This window comes from Gavialis gangeticus, unplaced genomic scaffold (assembly GCF_001723915.1).
Source record: "Gavialis gangeticus isolate Ggan-Ray unplaced genomic scaffold, GavGan_comp1, whole genome shotgun sequence".
Classification (NCBI taxonomy): Eukaryota; Metazoa; Chordata; order Crocodylia; family Gavialidae; genus Gavialis; species Gavialis gangeticus.
Genome location: NW_017729022.1, coordinates 59,331,008 through 59,352,192, shown reverse-complemented (window position 1 = coordinate 59,352,192; position 21,185 = coordinate 59,331,008). Strand labels below are relative to the sequence as shown.

Sequence of the window (21,185 nt, the reverse complement as noted above, 5' to 3'; positions counted from 1 at the left end):
CTATGGGAATATCACCTAGGTAGCCAAGGTGGCACAAAAATATCTCTTAACATACATCTCCTTCCCTCCATAAAAGCACTGACATTCAAACAGTCTCCATCCTTCCATAACATTCAGAAACTTTGCAGATTCTTCCTTTGATTGTGAGTGAAAGACAGCAGGAAAATTAAGTGGCTGATTTTTTTTTTTTAATTAGAAAAGAATAACAAATCTGCTTGAATTCATAGTTATATTCTAGATAAAAGTTTGAGATGAGAACTTACTTGCAAATGCCAAAGTTAGATTGTAGCAGTGAAAACAGAAGCCTTCTTAAGCATTAATCTTCATGTAATAGCTTGAAAACTAGCCCTAGGTCTGTATCAACCTAACCTCTGAAAGGTATACAATTCTCTTTCCTAGTGTGGCAATTATGCATGTATCCTGAGAAGGTGAAGTACAAGAGCATGTGAAAGATCAATGACAGCTGGCAATGGATGTTTTATACAGCATACTTATCCAACAGTCACAGTGAGGTCTGAGACTTGCTTCCCTTTTATTTAAGGAATTTCCAATAAAAAAAAAAAAAAAACTAACCTGTCAGAGTCACTTAGAAAGCAAAACTAATCCCTGTAGGATGTCAGGAAGTTTGACTGGTTTCAGTGTAAAGTGCAATGGCTGAGGTTTTGCCTCTACTGCCTGGCACTTTAAGATTTTTCTTGACAGCCAAAGCTGTCTCTCTGATGCTTTGAGGCCACCACCTCCTGCTGGTCTCAGGAAACTATAAATGGAAGGCAGAACACTTTGCCTACTTAAGTGTCCAGTCCTTTTCCTAGCCTGGAAAATGCAAAGAGAAGTCCATATAAGTCACTTACTAAGGTGGAAAGGAACAACCAGTGCTCTCCACCTCTGTAGTAAGGGGCCACCTCCAGCCTGTCTCTGCATTCTTTTTTAAGGTTTGGTAAGTGATTTTGTTGAGAGGCTTAAGGAATAACCATGTCTGGGCAGGATTTAACACTATTTGGGCCTGTTCTGTATGGTTGTAGGGGCAAAGAAACCCAGAAGAACCTTGTTGTGGTTCTCCCCAAAAGGTCAAGGCCAACTCTGGCAGTAGAATTTTCTAGGAATTACAGCAGTACTGCTCTCCTCTGCAGTGATGTTACCTGATCAGGTGATGGTGAGGATGGGAGCCATGGAGGCCTCATTTTGTTTTTGGCACTGGACAGATGCAAAAGCCTGACTTAGACTATGGACAAATGTACATTTGAAGCAGCCTCAAAAGGGGAGTGCAAACTGCTGCTCTGGACCATGTAGCTTGTAGCAGATGTCACGCTGACCGTTACTTATGCATGAGTCTGTAGCCATACAAAGTGTAGCAAAACTGCTCCAACTTTAATCCTGCTTTGTCCAGGGTCAAAACTGAGGCAGTCTAACTCATTTGTGTCAGTATGGGATCATGCACCTTTCTCCTTTTGAAGCTGCTCCAAGTCAATGCAAGTCCCCCGTTGAAGCTGCTCCAAGTCTAGATTTATTTTGAAAAGTTCTTTCACCAGCCATTTAGCACCCAACGTTCTACACATTCCCACGCACCCCCAGAACAGCTGCCATCTTTCCTGCTAATCTATCATAATGTCTCCCAGGAACCTGTTTGCCCTCTGGATTGCAACCTGTAAGAATCCCCTTTAGGAATGCCTTTCCGGGCTACTGTGTGCACTTGCAAGCAGGGCAAAAGGTCAGGATCTGTCAACTAGCTGGGATGGAAGATTCCAACAGGAGTATCCCATTTTGCCAAAACAAATTAATTATTCAAACCAGGATAGAGACATGGATGTTCCTGTTCTAACCTTTGTACTGCCACTGCTGTATGGCAAAGCCTCTCAGTGCCTTACTGTTGGGACAAAATGAACGTTTAGCAGGAGATGCGAGACGATAAGCAATGGATGAGCACACTGGTAGTTGAGATCATATCTCATGCATCTGAGACATTATGTATCCGTTACAATTAATCCTCACAGAACCTGTAAGTAGAACTGTCCTCCCTTTATGGGTGCTGTATAATGAGAAGTTTGATAAAGGTGATAGACAGAGACTGGATTGAATACCAGGAGCTGAATGCCCAGTTATATGCTCTGAGGACAGCTCTATACTCCCAAAGGAGTGCTGTTGTCTCTGCAAAAGAGTAAGTCTCAGCTGGAAGTGGATGAGTCCTGCTGACTTTTTTTTATATATGTCATTCTGATCTAAAGAATGTATTTTTTTGGAGGGGGGAAGAGAAGAGAAAAAAAAGGTACCCCATGTAGTATGTGTGTCTGCCTGTCCAGCACGTGTATGGAACTTAGGTCCTCATGATACTGAGATCAGATCTAAGGCCTTACTGAAAATCTATCCAAAAGAGCCTTTCCAGTGACCTGTGGTGGTGCCATCCTTATCTAGAAAGGAATTAAGGCCAAATGGTTGAACAGTACTTAGCTTGTTCTTATCGCAGCTTTGCTCTGTGCTTGCGTGGCATCTGCCATAGGAGGGTCCCACAGCACTTTACAATCATTAATGAATTAAGCTGGACATTATCCCCATGAGGTAGGCAACAGTTATCACTGCTTTACAGAGAGATTTAAGTATAAAATCACAGGCTTGAACAATATGAACAATTTAAACATCAGTTCCCTGTAGGGTGAAAGTGTCAGCAAGAAGCTAATGGGTGCCAAAAAGAAGCCTGCACTCCAGCATCTTGCTGCTAAAACCTGAGCTGGCCCCCATCACCTTTCTTCAGTTGGTTTCACAGGACCAATGGATGAAAGCCCTTCACAGGGGATTGCTGTCTGACAAAGTTCAACGGCTGCTCAAGGTACATGGTGGGATAGAGGTACCACATGACCACTCCTGAGGGGTTGACGATGACAGTGAAGTTGTGTTCGGGTGCCAAGCCACTGATGATGTTTCCGCTGTACACATCTTGTGCCTGGAAAAGACATGGCTGTTATCAGTACTTCTACACACACTTCAATATGAAGTACTTGAAAAGCTCATCTATGCACAAGGCCCTATTGTCACTGCTGATGTGCAGTCATCTCTGGCAGGCTAAACAAAGCCATCTGGCAAGGCCTGATAACCTTATTCCATCACTGAGGAATAATGAATCTACCTGAGTGAACGGGATTTTTTAAAGAGGGGCACAAGGTATCCCTGCCCTCATATATGATTCCATTTTTCCTGCTCCTTTCTACAGGACAAACGCACAACCTTCTGTGCACACCCCACACTCCCTTTTGGGCTTGGATCATCACGATGGATCCAAAACCCCCCCCCCAAAACAACTAATTGATTGTCAGGGTTAGTTCAGAATTTTGAACCAAAGCTCCAAGAGGCAGAACTGACTGATTAAAATGCAGAGTTGAGTTGGTCCTGAAATACATAGGACATGTGACCTCCTCTACTTCTAGGTCAGTGGTACTCAATCTTTTTAGATGCTAGGCAACCCTTAGAAAAAAAAAAGTTTTGAGCTTTCACTCTCTCATTTTGTCTATTAAAAAAAATAATAGAGCAATTTTTCTGTTGCAGAAGGCTCAAAGACCACAGCAGGTCAAAATGTTTTGGACACTGTAGATTCCTATTTGGTATCTCTGAGTTTATCTTGTGAATCAATATTGCACATCTAACAGTGCTTACATTGCATGGCACCTGTAAAAGGATCTCGAGGCACCCAGGGTGCTGCAGCACCACGGCTGAAAATCACTGCTGTAGGTTAAAGCACGCTCAGATGACACTAGGAAGAGGACATACACCCACATAGAGGAAGGAAATTTCTCCCCCCTTACCAAGGTGACCTAGACTTAGGGACTGGTTTGACCATAAGCACATGAGTAAGACTCTCTGGCCACATACCAGACAGGTTTGTAAGTAACAGCAATGCCACCAGCACACCACAGGCAAGCTTCCACCCATAAATACAGTCAAAGTACAAGGCTTCAGAAGGTGAAAAGAACCCTCAGGTACCAAATAAAGCATTCGCTGGTGATTGGGATTTCTTTTTGGTCCCTAAAGGTGACGAGCACAATCCCTGAAGTATGGGATTACCAGACCCTTCCTGCACAGAGACTGAGTTTTCTGTCTTGATTCTCCTAGAAGCATGAATCCATGCCCCAGTGGGGAATGTAAGTGGCTTGGTGCTGTAATCTCGAATGCTACCATACACTGCAAAAAGTTGAGAGCAGAGAGGTAGGCCAAACGGCACAGTGAGGGGTTGGTACCTGTTCTGCACTGAAATAAGACACCTGGAATGGAAGGATTCCCAGATGATCTTAGAACTGTACAGCAGATCTATGGGGATGGAGCATGCAGTGCAGAGCTGACATGGCTTTTGTGTCTCACCTCATACACGGCATTCTCTGTGAAGTTGAGCCTGGCCAGGGAGGTAGTGTATCGGTATGGCATATCCGTCCGCCGACTGAAGAAAACCAGGGCACTGGCTGAGTGGGAAAGTGGGCGCAGGAACACCTCAATGTGAGATTTTTCCTAGGGAGGAAAGAGGTGTTTAGGTGTCACTGACAGGAACCACTCCTCCCTTCCTCTTTCTGGGAATGAGACAACCTCCCAGCTCCTCCCCAATATACTTGTTGATTTTCAGGATGGCTTGTGAACCTGTATCTACAGGACCTAAAAGCAGTGCTGAATACTCCTCTCTGTTGTGCATGAGGTTTACAGCAGCAAACAGCAGGCAGGAATGGGCTGTGATTTCTCTATGGAAGGGGTCGGCAACCCCTGGCATGCATGCTGAGTGTGGCACACGAAGCCATTTTGCTTGGCACGCCGTGGCCAGCCCTGGCTCCGGGAAGCTGCTGCCAGCGATGGAGCCCAGGCTGCTCCGAGCAGGGCTTGTGACGTCCCAGCTGCCTGCTGGGAGCAGCACGGGATCCCAGCTGGCAGCAGCTCCCCAGAGCTGGGGCAGCTGCAGCCGGGAGGCTCCAAACAGTTGTGCCAAGCTCTGGCACCAGCTCCGCACCAGCGTGAGCAAGTGCACCTTGGAGTGAGCGGTGGAGGAGGGGGCTGAGGCAGCGCAGCCCTGGTCTCTCTCCCACTCCTGGCACGGAGGTGATGAGCCTGGCGCAGCTGTTTGGAGCCAGCCCAGGCGCTCTGGCTCTGGGGAGCTGCTGCCAGCTGGGATCCCGCGCTGCTCCCAGCAGGCAGCTGCAAGCCCTGCTCAGAGCAGACCGGGTTCCAGCAGCTCCCCAGGGCCGGGGTAGCTGCTGGAAGCCACAGAGCCCAGGCTGGGGGGCAGGGGCAGCAGGGCATCCTGCCATGTACCCCTTGCCATCATTTTGTTTTTCTGCCATGCTGGCACTGTGGCACCTTCCAAGGTAGCCATTGTGGTGTTTTTTGGCACTCTGTCCAAAAAACATTGCCTACACCTGCTCTATGGCCTTCATTTTACTAATGTCTTGGTCCCAAGTTCCCAGAACCAACCAGGGCAAAATTAACCTATGGGAAACACTCTTGGTTTTCCATGGCACAAGAGACAAAAAGGCGAACACTGTAGGGAGGTGACACAGGTCTAACTGAGCACTTCCATCATTCAAGTCTTCCCTCAATGGAAGAGGATACCTCCCCTTCCAATCCATCTTCCAACCCTCCACTAACCATTTCAATCTCCATCTTCCAGTGCTGACAGACAGAATGCTGGCCTCCCCACACTCCATAGGAAGTATTTTCTCTAGTTTCTGTTGTTCAGTGAATGATGTGACCTGATCTAGTTTGTTTCACCTGTCCTAACCAAACTTCCCAGGAGTCCCTTAGGCAGGCAAAAAGGAACTAACATGGGAATGAATTCATGAACCCTGCTGTAGTGAAAAAGCCAGATACTGAGAGAAGTTAATGTATGGGCCACTGGGCATCATTCACTCTAGGAAGACTGATAATCTAGGCAGGGAAATTAAGATTCTTACCTTTTAGGTACCAATTTTCCTTGAATTGTTAAACCTCATCTAATCAACACCTTCAAGGTTTCACCCTTTTGGATGTTCTACTCCTTATTTTCTTTCCCCCAAACTATGTAAATCAGTCAAAAATGCAAGCTGAGAATAGACTTCATCTACCCTCCACTGAGAGCTGTGACACAGAGGGAAAGCAGAAGGAAGGAAAGTGGGCAAGGAAACCTATATCTTGACTTCTCACTTTCCTCTTTTCAGTTAGGAGCTACTCCATCTTTATGATGGATTACCTGAACAGCCTTGTTTGTCATCTCTGAACTGAGTTGCAAAGAGGTGAATGTAGCAGGCAGGGGTCAATGGGTTAATCCACTGATTTCCTTCCGCGGGCAATATAATAGCCTCTGGGTCACCTTCTCTCTGATGCCCAGCCAGAACCTCTCAGGTGTTGTTCCTCCATCTAGTTCCCCATTCCTAGCCTCATGTTCTCCAGCTCCTGGCCTCTAACCCACCCATGCACACACACATTCCCTTGGATACCTTGAGGATCCTGCGTCCCTGGATTCCCAAGGGGTCTTGGTTGATTTTGATCATCAGCTGGTTCTGCAGGATCTCCTTGGCACTTCGGGAGAGCGTGCGGAGGTCATTGGACATTAAAAGGGGGGCAGCCAGCACTGTCCACAATGCCATCTGGGATCGAGACTGTTCAAAGCTGAGGCCAAAGTTCCCAATGATCAACTGTGGGACAAAGAAGGGAGCAGTGGGGAAGGGACAGTGAGATAAAAGGGGAAAGGTGTGGAAGAGCAGAAGGGTAAAACCAATCAGTGAGACAGCAATTCTACCCCAGGGCAGGATCCAACCCACCAGGTGGCAAGTGAGCACAGGAACCTGGTACGTCTTTCCACTCCTTTTCGAGCAGGCTGAGACTAGCTAATGCAGTGGGTAAAAGTATAGCACCTCACACAGGGAGGTTCAAAGTGATGTTCAATATGATGTGATGCTTACCTAATACAAATCCATTAGCTAAAGCAACTAACTCCCTTTTCCCATTCCAGACTCTTTCAACATGTGGCAGGGTGATAAAGGAAGATCAGGACAGCTAGGCAGTGGGAGGGGTATGTGGAATGATTTCCTATGATTCTGTGAATGCAGATCAGGGCTGAACAGAGAGCAAGGCAGCTCTGTTGATCTGCAGATTTGAATCATGTTCCCTTGGACCCTTCCACCAACAATCACCAGCCCTGCATCTAGGAAGGAGGTCCTGGAGACCCTCACTACCTGCATCTCCATATCCACAGCCCAAAGTTACCATGTCTGGGTCATTCCAGTGGCCAGGACCAGCCACTGCCTGCAGCACATCTTGATTTTCTGAATACCAGTCCAGAATGGTGAGGACACTGTCCCAGGAGTCCTGAATATCACCATAGTTACGCCAGAGGTTGCAGATGTTTGTCAGGAGAGTGTAGTTCACCTGGAAAAGAACAAGATAAAAAGCAAGGGGGTATCAAGGGGAATGTCTGACAGACTGGTGGAGCATATCATCATAGTTTCATAGTTGGTAGGGTTGGAAGGGACCTAGTCAGATCATCAAGTCTGACCCCATGCCATGGGCAGGAAAGAATGCAGGGGTCAAATGACCCCGGCCAGGTGAATGTCTAGCCTCCTTTTAAAGACCCCCAGGTTAGGAGCGTGCACCACTTCCCTTGGAAGTTGGTTCCAGCTCCTGGCCACCCTGACTGAAGTAGTGCTTCCTGACGTTTAGCTTGAATCCACTCTCAGTCAAGTTATGGCCATTATTGCTCGTTACTCCTGGTGGTGCTCGGGGGAACAGGGATTCTCCCACTGCCTGCTGGTCCCCCCTTGGCCAGTTTGTAGATGGCCACCAGATGCCCCCTCAGCCTTCTCTTGCAGAGGTTGAACAGGTTCAGATCCCATAGCCTCTCCTCATAAGGCCTACCCTGCTGCCCCCAATCATGTGAGGGGCCCTCCTCTGGACCCTCTCAGTGCTGTCCACATCCCTCCTGAAGTGCGGCGCCCAGAACTGGATGCAGTACTCCAGCTGCAGCCTGACCAGTGTCGCATAGAGGGGGAGTATCACCTCCTTGGACCTGCTCATGATGTATCTATGGATGCATGACAAGGTGCGGTTGGCCTTCCTGACCGTGTCCCCACATTGGCAGCCCATGTTCATCTTGGAATCAACAGTGACTCCAAGATCCTTTTCTGCCTCTGTGCTGACGAGAAGGGAGTTCCCCAGCCTGTAGGTATGGTGCTGGTTCTTCCTCCCCAGGTGCATCACCTTGCACTTGTCCGTATTGAAACCCATCCTATTCTCATCCGCCCACCTCTGTAACCTGTCTAGGTATAGTTGTAGCCTGTTTTTCTCTTCTATCGTGCCCACTTCTCCCCAGTTCTTAGTCTCATCTGCGAATTTGAACAAGGTACTTTTCATCCCCTCGTCCAAGTCACTGATGAAGATGTTGAACAGTGTGGGCCTGAGGACCAAGCCCTGGGGGAGCCCACTGCTCACATTCCTCCAGGTCGAAAATGACCCGTCTACCACCACTCTCTGGGTGCGGCCATCCAGCCAGTTTGTGACCCATCTGACTGTGTAGGCACTGACACCACAGTCGCCAAATTTTTTAATCATGGAGGGCTGCTGGGAGAACCACTATTCTGATAGAATGGTCTTTTGAGAAGTGCAAATGGGTAATGGTCTGGGGAAATAGTTTGAGGAAAGAGTTGTAACTAAATAAACACAGTTTTGAGCTAGAGAGGTGATGGGGAATACAGAAGTTGTGCACCAGGTGGGGATATAGGGACAGTTTGGGGAGATGTAAAGGACTAGAGCAGGGGTCAGCAACTTGCAGGGCCTCTGCCTCTGGTTTGTGGAGTCATGGATCTGGCAACATTCAGCGGGGGAGGTGGGCAGGAGGGGGCTATACCCCGTCAGCAATTTAAGCTCTCGCAGCCAGACACCAGGGACTTTGGTGAAGGGGGAACTTCATGGCTCCCCACCCCCACAGAAAACACTGCTGACACCTGGACTACAGTATCAGGGATGATGTAAAAGCAAGCTCAAGGAAAACTCACCTGGGTGTCATGAAATATTTAACAGTGAGCTCTGTCCCGCCTGACATTCCCTTTCAGAGACTGGTGCCCACAAGCCCACCCTGACACGTGGAGTGAGGGAGCGGTGGAAAAAAAGGCATAATGTATGGATCTGCATAACTCCAAATGGAAACCCTCCCAGGAGAATCAAGGCAGGACACTGATCAAGGAAAATCCAACAAGTCCCAGTGTGTGCCATGCTGTGCTTTACCTTGGGTGGAAGCCCTCCTCGGTAGGCTGGCCAGCTGCAGGAATAGGCGATGGGACGGCCCGTCATATTCAAGGCCTTTGTCATTCTAGGGTAGCCTTTGAGAGACAAAAAATCCAGCAAGTCAAGGAGATGGCTGGCACTGACCTAGATAAACAGATTTCCAAGCCAGAAGGGACATTTGTGATCATCTACTCTGACACTGGGCATCCCTGCATGAATTCGTGTTTGAAGGAGAGCCTCCCTTATTGCTCCATCACCCCGTAGCTACAACCCATATGCTATACCTCAGGAGAAAACTAAAACATTTGCTGAGGAACCTTTTCATATGTACTTCTTGTGAGATATTTTAAATGACTCGTAAACAGAAGGGGAGGAGCAGGGGGCACCAGAGGAGAAAAACAAAAGCTGCCTCCTTAAGGATCAAATATTTGAGGCCCTTCCTACTCGTGCGCAGATCCCAAGGCTGGAACATGATCCCCATGGTCTAGACTCCTCACCCAAATACAAAGCCATAACACATTCATACTCTACTATTAATAGGATTTCTGAGGAAAGCGGTGCCACCTTATGGCCACTCAGACAACTCCCTGCTCTGTACAGTCACCTCTCCCTTTGCTGAGAAAGTATTTCATGCGTCGGTCTCATTATCTCAGAAGGCTTGGATAATCTTCTAAAGGCCCAAGCAGGCAGAGGCCTAGAATGGAAGTCATTAGGACATGACCTCACAAAGCTTCAACATGAGCACAGCAGGGAACGCTAGCCTTTTGTCATGGGACAGCTCCATACTCAGCCATTTACGCACATCCATTCTGAAATGCACCACCAGAGCCCTTTGAGGGTGCTCCTGTTTCCAAGGGCAGCATGTGGAGTCTCAGTGCCATGGGTTACAGATGGAGACCAGAAGCGAAGTGGTCATGTCTCCCTTTACCGTGATACACAACAGAGCACCTACTGATTATAACCCACAGACTGAGCCGGTGTCTGCTGTAGCACAGGGGAAGACCTTTGCCTCAGTCTCTCTGCCTTAGTGAGAGGTGCGACTCCAAATCTAGGCAAGTCAGAGAGGAGATGGAAAGACAGACAGAGAACTACAGACATTACCCTGGGCCTGCTCATCCTCTGATGAGTAGCAGCCATCCAGCTTCAGCATGTCCACACCCCAGTGTGCAAAGGTTAAGGCATCCTGTTCGATCCGATCTAGTGTGGTTCCCGGGTAGCCACCACACGTGTGGGTGCCAAGGTCACCATAAATGCCCATTTTCAGTCCCCGGGAGTGCACCTGCAGGAGGGGGAAAGACTGTGAAAGCGAGACTGAAAGCCCTTGGGTTTTCATGAGGGGAAGTGTGAGTGTGAGAGAGAGCATGAGAGCAAGCAAGAATTCCAGGGGCTGGCACTTTACCAGCTCTCATAGTTTGAGACCATCACCTCCCATATGTCTTGGGGCTGGAGCCACTCAGCACCATGTCACAGACCTCACATCCTGAGGACATGACCTGAAATGCAGTGATAGAAAAGGTACGTTCTGCTCTCCCCTCCTCTCCTCCTTTGGGCTCAAACTTTCCAGCAGAAGCAGATGCTCACATAATCTGCCAAGGCTTTGATCCCTCTGGGGAACCTCTCAGGATCTGGGACCAGTTGCCCTGATGCATCCCGCTGCTTTGCCATCCAGCAGTCATCGATGTTCACATACACATAGCCCAGCTCCTTCCAGCCATCGTTTGCCAGGCGGTCTGCCATGTCCATGAAGAGCCTCTCACTCAAAGAAGAGAAAAGAGACTCAGAAGAGGCAGAGGTAATAGGGCAATCCATTATATACTGTTCTACCAACAAAACTTAGTACCCTGCTACTCCTTACCCCAAATGTGGATTGAAAAAAACCATCAACTGACACTGATTTGTGTAAATCTTGAACAAAAACAGAAGAAAAAAAAAAAAACTTTGAGGTGCTACCTCTTCCCTGCCATTACCTTTGTGGCCTGGGCTCCACAGCAGACTCTCAAGGACTTTCTCCAGCCCTGTTTTAAAGCAACATGTGCTTCTCTTGGAAGACTACTCCACCACTCAGCAGAGCTTGACAACAGTAAAGGTTTCCTATCACTCCTACCCATGCCTCTCAAAACCTCAGTGATTCTATCTATCTAGGGTACTAATGTGGCTGTATTATTGGAGTACTTCACAGGACAGTTGGGAGGATCAGTGAATGAAAAACTGTGAAGCAGGGCAGTCCTGTTATTCCCACTGTACAGACAGGCAAGTAACTTAGACTCCCTGTACCTCAGTTTCCTATCAGCATGTGAGTACTCTGGGTGGGAGCAGGCTAGTACCCTAACTTCCCTAGCATCTTTGATCTCCTAACTCTACTTGCTATTCACACCCTTCAAATGTATGTTGGCAATTACCACCTGCCTCCCTTAGACACGGCAAGGCCAGTGCAGATATACATAGTTCATTCACTTTTCTAGGTCACAACTTCCTACCCCTGCAGCAGTTTTGCTTTTTAAATTCCCTCCCATTTCTTACCCTCTTTGGGCTCCTGAGGTCCCAGAACTGAATCAGAGAATCTCACCAAGGTCTTAGGAGGGGCTCTGTATTGAGGGCCCATCTCCTCTCTCATCAGCTATTAATACTACCTATTATTTGTTACATCAGCATCCACCTTCTCATGTGGGGTATTATAAAACTATACAAACAATACTGGCCATCCATCAGAGCTTATGGTCTAAGTATATTTGATCCTGGGTCTTTGTAGAGCCAGTAGAAAGGAGGATCTCTTGAGGTCCTGTTGCCCTATGATATCCCCCAGACTACGACAATAAGTGGGTGCAAGGCAATTATGAGAGGGAGTGACAGGGTGGTTATGTAAGGGTAGCAGTGATGAGAACATACCTGGGTGGATCCAGGATTTCCTTAAAGGGGGTTCAACTCTCCCCTCAGACCAGGAGGATGGGGGTGAGGCAGAGCTGGAGTCCCCAGGTTGACAGGGGACATCAGGGAGCAGGGCACAGATCAGTGAATCAGCAGTGAAGCTGGGGGGTTAGGTGCATAAGGGAGGACAGAGAGGGAGAAATGCCCCACCCCCCGCTAACACTGCTGCTACTACCCCCCGGATGGCCTGAGGCCAGGGTCAAGGTCACAGAGCCACTCCTGTCCCACTTCAACCAGGGGCTATGGAGGTTGCTGCTCAGAGTGCCTGGCTCAGCTGTGGATGGAGGTAGTAGCACACAGTTTCCTCCTTCCAGTCCCTTCTCCCTGTCCCCCTTCTCTCCCAGTGTCCCCTACTGGCAGGGAGCTGGTGATAGAGAGAGGAACCTGCATGCTACACCACTGTCCCCAGCTGAACCAGACAACCCGCACAGCTCTTCCCTGCAGCACAGCGCAGGAGTAACTCTAGGTCCCCTCCCTAGTGCCTGCATCAGCTGGGGGCAGCAACAACAGTGCACAGGTTCCTTCTTCCAGCACCTGCTCCCAACCAGTGGGAGACCCTGAGTGGGGGCTGAAGCAGGGGAGGGAGGGCAGGGAGCAGGCACTGGAGGGAGGAACCTGTTCACCACTACTGCTGTCCCCTGCTGAGCCTGATACCCTGCACAGCTGCAGCCTGTGGTTGGAGGAGGGCAGGAGCAGTTCTGGAGGTCCCCTGTACCCAGGTCAGCTGGGCACAGCAGCAGAAGAGGGGTGTGCTCACACCACTGCACCTCCCCTGAATGCCCCCTGGGAACCCACAGTTACAGAGACTAACCAAGCAGACAATTACATGTGTTGGGCTTAATTAAACTGATGTAATTTTGCCACCTGTCTTCACACTGGGAGTATTTATATAGAATCATAGAAAATTCAGGTTGGAAGGGACCTCAGGAGGTCATCTAGTCCAACCCCCTGCTCAAAGCAGGACCATTCCCAGCTAGATCATTCCAACCAAGGCTTTGTCTGGCTGGGTCTTCAAAACCTCCAAGGATGGAGATTGCACAACCTCTCTGGGTAACTTGTTCCAGTGTTTTACTACCCTCCTAGTGAGAAATTTTTTCCTAATATCTAATGCAAGCTTCCTTTGCTGCAACTTGAGACCACTGCTCCTCGTTCTGTCATCTGCCACCACTGAAAACAGTCTGGCTCCATCCTCTTTTGAACCTCCCTTCAGGTAGTTGAAGGCTGCTATTAAGTCCCCTCTTAGTCTTCCCTTCTCTAAACTAAAAAAGCCCAGTTCCCTCAGTCTTTCCTCATAAGTCATGTCCCTCACCATTTTTGCTGTCCTCCACTGGACTCTAAAATTTGTACACATCCTTTCTGTAGTGGAGGGCCCAAAACTGAAACATAGTACTCCAAATGTGGCCTCACCAGTGCTGAATAGAGGGAAATTATCACTTCCCTACACCTACTGGCAACGCTGCTACCAATGCAACCCAGTATGCTGTTAGCCTTTTTGGCAACTAGGGCACACTGCTGGTTCATATTCAGCTTATGGTCCATTTATCTACTATTTTCCTTGACAGTCAGCAGTGAGAGAAGACATTATATTAACATTTGTCTTGAGCACTTCACAATGGGATGGGCAGATCATATTTTTTAGATGTGCTTCTGCTGCTACAGAACATTTTTCTTGCCTTTGCTCTAAGCCCTCTTGATTTTCGTGCCTCAGCTTACAAATGGCCAGCACGCCAATCCAGAATCCTGTGAGTTTCTGCTGGTGAGAGATGAAACAGGGCTCAATTTCTTCAAAAAGCATTTTGGTGCTACAGGAGGGGGTCAAATCTTCTAGGATGGGTCAGGAGATCTCAAAACGGGATCTGACATTTCTGTCGCCAGAAAGAACAAAGGCACACCCCAGCCAAAATGAAATTGTAAATAACCCTGAGGCTTCAGTTGAAAAACTGCAGATTCATCCCATCGGTGGGAGGCCAGGAAGACATTTCTCTCCACAAAACGTGCGTCTATTACTGCATGCTAGTGCAATCTTAAGTCTTTTTCTGGAGCATGAGATTTTGGTGCTGTGGGAGTTGGGAGACTGGCCTGGACTGCCTAGCATCTTAACCCAGGGCAGCAGTCTTCCAATTCAGCATCTGGGTTCTTTGCCTTGTGGTGAACTTTGAGTCACGAGTGAAATGAGTTTGGGTGGTTATCTCGCCTCAGACCCCTCTAGGTGGGATTTTGCATCGCAGCCTACCCCTTGCTCCTCCACACAATTAGTACCCAAGCTCTGGCACAACATGCCCACTCCTTCAGAGGTCTCTGCTCTTAACACCTCTACTCCTTTTACCCCTCCAGCTATCGAGTAGCTGTAGATGGAGGGAGGAAAAGGATTGCTACCCAAGGACTGGGGCGGAGTGAGGGAGAGAAGGAAAGGAGGAGATACTGGCTCTCCTCAGGGTGTCCATGGGTTAGGGGATGATGACTCAGATTGGGTACCACCCTACCTTCCCTGGCACTGAAGGCTATCCAATCAAAACTTAACACTAAGCTGATGCTTTAGCTCTGGACATCTAGAGGGGAGCATGGCATTTCTCTGTGGCTCCCTCACTGGAAAAAGGAGCCAAATGGGTCTGAACTATTTAGGTAGATTGCCTTTTTGTCCTCATAAAGCAGCTTCCCCACTCACCTAATGCAGTTCTTGGGGTCTGCTTTGCAGTCGATGTTGCAGCGAAATCTCTCCCAAGCCAGCCAGCCCATCGGGGGTGTCCTCATGAGCCCATTCTCTAGTGCTAGGGCACAGGCCACCAGGGCCAGGCCACAGACATAGGCCACCAACTTCATTGCCCTGGAGTGAGGAGTGAACACTAGAAGAGAGAGACACAAACCTGTCATTGGAAGGAGTCCCTTGCTGTCGCAGGGATCAGCAGGGTTGACTGAGGGAGTCCCCCTCTGCGGCAGGTCACAGGCCGGTAGCAAAATCTCCTGTGTCCCCTCATATAGGCCAGTGGCGAAGATAAAAATGAGGTACAGCATGTCCTACCCTATGTAGCAGGACAAGATCCTCCAACTCTGCCCCATGCAAATTATGGCCCTTTTGGCATATAAGAATTTGACTGTGTTGGGCCACCACAGGTCACGCGCATGCCAGATCCTGTGCCAGGATCCGGGTGGTTGGTCACTTCCTCTCAGTTAAAATAAACAATGTAGTAACACAGTAGGTGCCCCTGCTCTTGTAAACTCACCTAACACAGACGTGGCTTGGCCAGTTAGGTATGGAGCCCAAGAGCAGGCAGCCTGTCAGCAATTTAAGTATCACAACATTCAACTTGCTCTCAGCATAGAGATGCCACAGTACTCACAGCAAGGAAAGCATTGCTAAAGGGCCTGGGTGGGAATGCAGATGTTTAACATGTGGTTGGAGTTAGAAAAATGCTAACTCTTGCCATTCTATTTGGGCTGTCGTAGGATATCTGATAATCCCTACAGGACCCAGCTCCAGGAGTCATGTGAGTAAGTAAGACTTCCATTTTTTAAAATCAGTTTCTAGCTCTGAGGGTCAAAGAGAAAAATCCTTGTTTCAAATGCTGCAGCACCAGAAGACAAAAAGAACACAAAAGTTATTACTTAAAAAAATCCTGATTTGTACACTACTCTCAGGCCTGCTTTTTGAATGCCTGGAGCAGGCAATATCGAATACAGCTCTGTATAAATGGTACCTGCCCACTGTGGGCCTCCCATTGCTGCCTGCTTAGGTTATAGACAAAGACAAATTGTGAGCACCATTCGCCAGGAGTCAGAACAGGGTTGGGCAGTGATGGTGGGGAATACCTGCATTGTACAAACATCTCTATGGCAGGCTCAGGTGGCTACTTTGGCTCTGCACCTCCCCAGCTTCACAGGAACTCCTGATGCAGGAGACTGGTGGGAGGAACTCCTACATCCAGTACACTTACCAGCTGCCACGAGGCTCTTGGGATCCAGGGCAAGAGCTAAGACTGTCCCAAGGGCTGCTTGACCTCACATCACATGCCAAACCAGCCCCTGGCAACTCCAGCACAGGGGAGATCTTCCCTTCATCCCAGCACTGGGATCTGCACTAGTTTAGGGATGTATTAGGGCAGTGGTTCTCAATCTTTTTAGACTTGAGGCATCCCAAGAGAGACTCAAGGCACCCCTCGGAAAATGCCATCTCTTAGTTTTTATACTTTTTTTGAGTGCAGAAAAATAATAGAGTAGCTTTTCTATTGCAAAGAATTCAGAAAGACCACAGCTAGGGATGTTTATTTGAAATCCCTGGGGTCATCCCATGAATCATGTTTGCACACCTAACAGCCGACATTGTGCATCACCTTGTCACACCCGTGAAAGGATCTCAAGGCCCCCCTCAAGGCTGTGGCACCCTGGTTGAAATAGTTAGGGCCTATCTGGCTGACCGAGAGCAACATCTTGAACACAACTAGGGAAATATTCATCCTAGAAGAAGGTGGATAGCAAGCACTGTTGTTTGCTTGGTAAAGGAGGAGAGAGGTTGTCAAACAAGAGGTCACACCCTGTTGGTCCTGTAGGCCCAGCGATATTTGAATAGAGTCTGAACAGAGACCTTGGTGGAGCTGTGGGAGCTAGAGCAGGGAGGCTGCCTTTATTGGGACCAGTATCCCCATTGGGTGTATGACTACAAGCATAAGCAGCTCAAAGCTGCTGCCTACAACATGTGCAGGCAGAAGCGGAAGACATGCAGTCTGGGGTATCGCTTCACACAGTCATCTAAAAAGAGGAGCGTAGGTCACTGCAAAGCAGACTGAGGAAGTTGTGGCGGGGGGCAGGCAACTCTCAGCTTCTCCTTTTCTCTTTAACCAAATGTAAATCTTGGTCTCAAAACTGGGCGTCAAAGCCTGAACCGGTCACGAGTGCAGACAGACAGAAAACAGGGAGATTACTGTTGCTCAGACTGACTCTTTGCTTTTCTGCAATGTTAGCTGCAGCTATCAAGGCAAGAGCTGCAATCTATGGGTACTTTTATATGTGTTGTGGTGTGAGGGGGGACAGAGGTGCTTTAGTTATACCAGCTCCAAGAGCTGCTCTAATTAAAGCACTGCAGTGTCTCTTGTATCAGCATCCCTATACTTCAAAATGGCAGTGGGGGTCCTTGAACTAAAGCTTGTTTGACAACCATTGGTTCAAGCACCCCTGCCACCATTTTGAAGTGTGAGGATGCTGACACATGAGATGCAGAAGGCTGTTGGAGCACAGTAATTACCACGATCCAGCAGATTCAATTAATTACAGCACATGAAAGCAGTAACTACAGTGCATCAGAGCAGCCTCCAAGCTCATGTACAGGCACTAATAGGCATTTCTAGGTAAGATGATGAGTAGTAGGTGATGAGATTTGGGGGGAGGTCTCATTTAGTAGCTCAGGAGAGGCATCGGGGGGCTTCTTAAATGGTATGCAACTATTTCATCAAATAAACCCAGTACTGAATTATCTACCTGGCAGTCTGCCCCAGTCAGAAACATCTCCTAGAACCCTCCTGCAGCCTGCCCGGTCTTAGAGAACATAGTTATGTTCTCATGGTCACCTGATCATAAATCATGCATGTTGCTCTAGTCTGCGAGGGGATGAATAACATGTTAATGAAAAAATATGTACGTATTGCACTGGAGGCAAGGCCCTGCTTGGAATCATCTCCTAGCCTTGATCTGCATGCTTCTAGTTAGATCTCAACAGGATCATGGACGGAGCAGTAAATCTAGGATCACAATTCCTCCCTACTAGCCCACTCCAGTGCTGGCCAGGGGGGAAATTAATAGAAGCATTTTAATTTTCATTGACTTCAACAAACACTCGATTTTGCACTCTCCCTTCACATAAAATTGGGGAAGATCCTCAGAAATCCATAGAGAGCTTAAGACCATCACCGTGGAAGCAAAAATTTGAGTAGATGCAGAATATGTCCAGAGGAGTGGGGAACAGGGTACAGAGCCTCTCATCCAGCTCATTTGTTCCAAACCAGCCCCAGGACAACAGTGACTGCAAGTCCACGAGCTGCACAGAAAATGCCTGGTTCAGTTCGTAATGGAACAAATTCTCACATGGTAAAGATCAGCCCTGTATTTTGCACAAACTGCCTGTTCGTCAGCAGTCTCAATAGATGCCAAGAAGTCAGTGGACCTCAAGCGTAGCGTGCTGTTCACAGCAAACGGTGTAGGTCATGCCAGGCATCAGTCTGGGATGCATCTGTGCAGGGGTAGAATTAGGTCATCATTTAATCTTAGGATTTTACAAACTTAATCCTGATTTCAAGAACGGTCCACAGGCAGTTACTGATTTTACCTCATCTTTGTTACTCGTAACTGTGAACATATTACAACCTGCAGAGCATTCATTATTCAAGTTGTGAGACTGGATGTTTGAAACTTTAGTAATGAAAAGGCAGGCCCCGGTTGCCATACTTAAGGCCTACTGTCTGTCTGCCCACGAAGTAGCAACTCTGCAGTCCCAGAAAGTGACATCAAAAACAGGGGGAGGGGGATCCTACTTTTTATATAGATAAAGCAGAGAGGTTTGGGTCACAAACCAACGGGCCAAAAAGAGGGAACAGATAAAAAGTAAAGGAACATCAACTGTGGTAATATACACTCAGCACCTTACTTTCCACCATACTTGTAGAGGTGTCTCCAGTCCAGCCAGTCCCAGAGCACTCAAACAGCAGCAGTGTGCAGCTGCCTCCCCTCAGTCTGGGCCCAGCTCCTTCAGTCCACACAGTCTTGGCTGACCAAGCCAGTGGGACCCCCAGCTCAACTGTGCACTCCTCCTATACAGGGCCGACTAGTCTCCCTGGGTAGGGGCTGCACTGTACCCATCTCGCTGCAGCCACACATACCTCTCCAACTTGTCTGCCTCCTCTCCACCGCTCCACAGACTGCATCCTGGTTCCACCTGCTCTTACCCACATCACTCATTATAAACTGTTCAAACAAAGAGCAGCCACTCCCCAACTTTTGTGCTAACTAAAACCTGCATGCAGGAACTTCCACAGGCAAAAACAGTGCATGGATGGACAGACTGAGGAACAATACAAGACTGGAGTCAGTATTTCTGAACAAGCACTTGCACCCGTTCACAAATGGGAGCTCCAAGACAAGCAGGAAGTACACCCAGACCTAGATCACCTATTTTGTACCAGATCTTGGTAGTCTCCAAGCATATTCTAGTAGTGTTTTACAGGACATGACAACTAATATGTTTGTTCTCTCCAGTGGAAAGGTATCCCATAGAGGGTTTTATTTATTGGGTAGTCTCCAAGCATATTGTAGTAGGGTTTTGTTTTGGAATAAATGTCTACACCCAAAGAGCTATACATTTATGCTAGGAAAGGAAAGATTAGACGTGTACCCCACATTTAAGAGTTCAGGGAAACAAAATAGTCTTTTATCTGAAGAGATGGTCCTGCCTCACAAGACTGGAGGAACATTTCTGGAAAGCAGGTGGGGCAGGTGAAGGGCACAAGTAAAGATTGCATTGCTGCCATCTGCACTTTATGTATTTTAGAAGGCTATGCAGAGCATGTTGGCTCATTTACTAATCATCTGGTACAATCTTCACCCATGGAACAGCTGAACAACCCCAAGACAGTGACAGCTTCACACCAGATCACCGGGAGAGCAGCCTCCAAACAGGAAACAATCCCAGCCCCGTATGGGGTGGAAAAGGGAACCTTCCACATGAACAGAATAATCCCCCGTTAGCAGCCACGCTTCCCAGGGGAAACTCCACGCACATGCACCGGCATGGGACTCGGGTCTGACTACAACAGTGATTCTCAACCAGGGTCTTTTCAAGAGTGCTCGGACATGCCACACAACATTAGCACTATGAGGTGTGCAAACATGATTCATAGAGAAGCAGGGCTGGAAGGGACTTCCAGAGGTCATCTAGTCCAACCCCCTGCCTCAGGCAGGATCATCCCTCTTCAAACCAAGATAAGCCCAGATATTTCAAATAGGAATCCAAGGCGTTAAAAACATGCTGACCTGCTGCTATCTTCCTGAGCGTTTTGCTACAGAATAAAGGCTCTGGTATTTGTCTGTGGTCAAAATATAAGTGAAAACTAAGAGCTGGCATTTTCCAAGGGGTGCCTGGTGGCTAACAAGGGGTGCTCTGAATCTAACCAGGTGTGCCTTGAGTCTAAAAAAGGCTGGGGATCGCTGCTCTACGTAGAGCCTTTTATCCAAACGGTTCCAAAGCCCCTGGTTTGGCCATGTGGTGGGCGACACCACCCTGGTGCTGCAAATGAAAGAGCAGTGACTTAAACGTATAGCACATTATATATGCATACATGAGACACGCAGGAGGGTATATATAATGTGCTAGATGTTTAACTCAACAAAAGAGCAGCAATTAAACATACACCACACATATACATATGCACACATACATATATGCCCATGCAAACAAATATGCATATACACACACATGCATATACACCAGGGGAAGGTGGAGGGCTGCTTACTGAGTTTTGGTAAGCTATCAAGGGTCGCATGACAGGCAACCCAGGGCAGATAAATATTAATTTTCTAAATATTTTAGGGGCCCTGCAGGCCGGATTCGGCCCATGGGCCACATTTTGCCCACCCAATATACACACACACACACACACACACACACACACACACACACAAGCATATACATGCATGCACAGACACATATACACACACAGGCACCCATGCATCCACACGCACCCGGGTGCACCTATGCATATACACACCCATGGGCCCACCCATGCATATACAAACGGGCACACCTATCCATATACATGTGCATGCAGACATGCACGCACATATACATATATACTCACTTGCGCACATACACGCCAGCACGTACACGCACACGCGTGTACGTGTGTGTGTCTACACACAGGCGGAGGAAGCTCCCGCGCCCTGGCCGGGGCTGGCTCCCTCCCTATCCTGCGCCATGGGAGGGGAAGCCCCGGGGTCCCGCCGCCCCCCGGCCCGCGCCGCACTCACCGCGCCGGAGCTCCGCCAGCCCCCGCCGCCTCCTT

The 21,185-nt window shown here is 48.4% G+C and overlaps 1 protein-coding gene across 1 annotated transcript; it reads right to left on the bottom strand.

Annotated features, from left to right (window-relative positions):
• Nucleotides 1-1,904: 1,904 nt before the first annotated feature.
• NAGA (alpha-N-acetylgalactosaminidase) lies at nt 1,905-21,178 on the bottom strand. The gene is made up of 9 exons (XM_019515078.1): nt 21,151-21,178; nt 14,810-14,987; nt 10,801-10,975; nt 10,321-10,498; nt 9,220-9,314; nt 7,207-7,368; nt 6,438-6,635; nt 4,345-4,488; nt 1,905-2,935 (listed from the first exon to the last, which is right to left on the bottom strand). The coding sequence occupies exons 2-9, from the start codon at nt 14,962-14,964 to the stop codon at nt 2,753-2,755; spliced, it is 1,290 nt and encodes a 429-aa protein (XP_019370623.1). The 5' UTR covers nt 14,965-14,987; nt 21,151-21,178; the 3' UTR covers nt 1,905-2,752.
• Nucleotides 21,179-21,185: the final 7 nt, after the last annotated feature.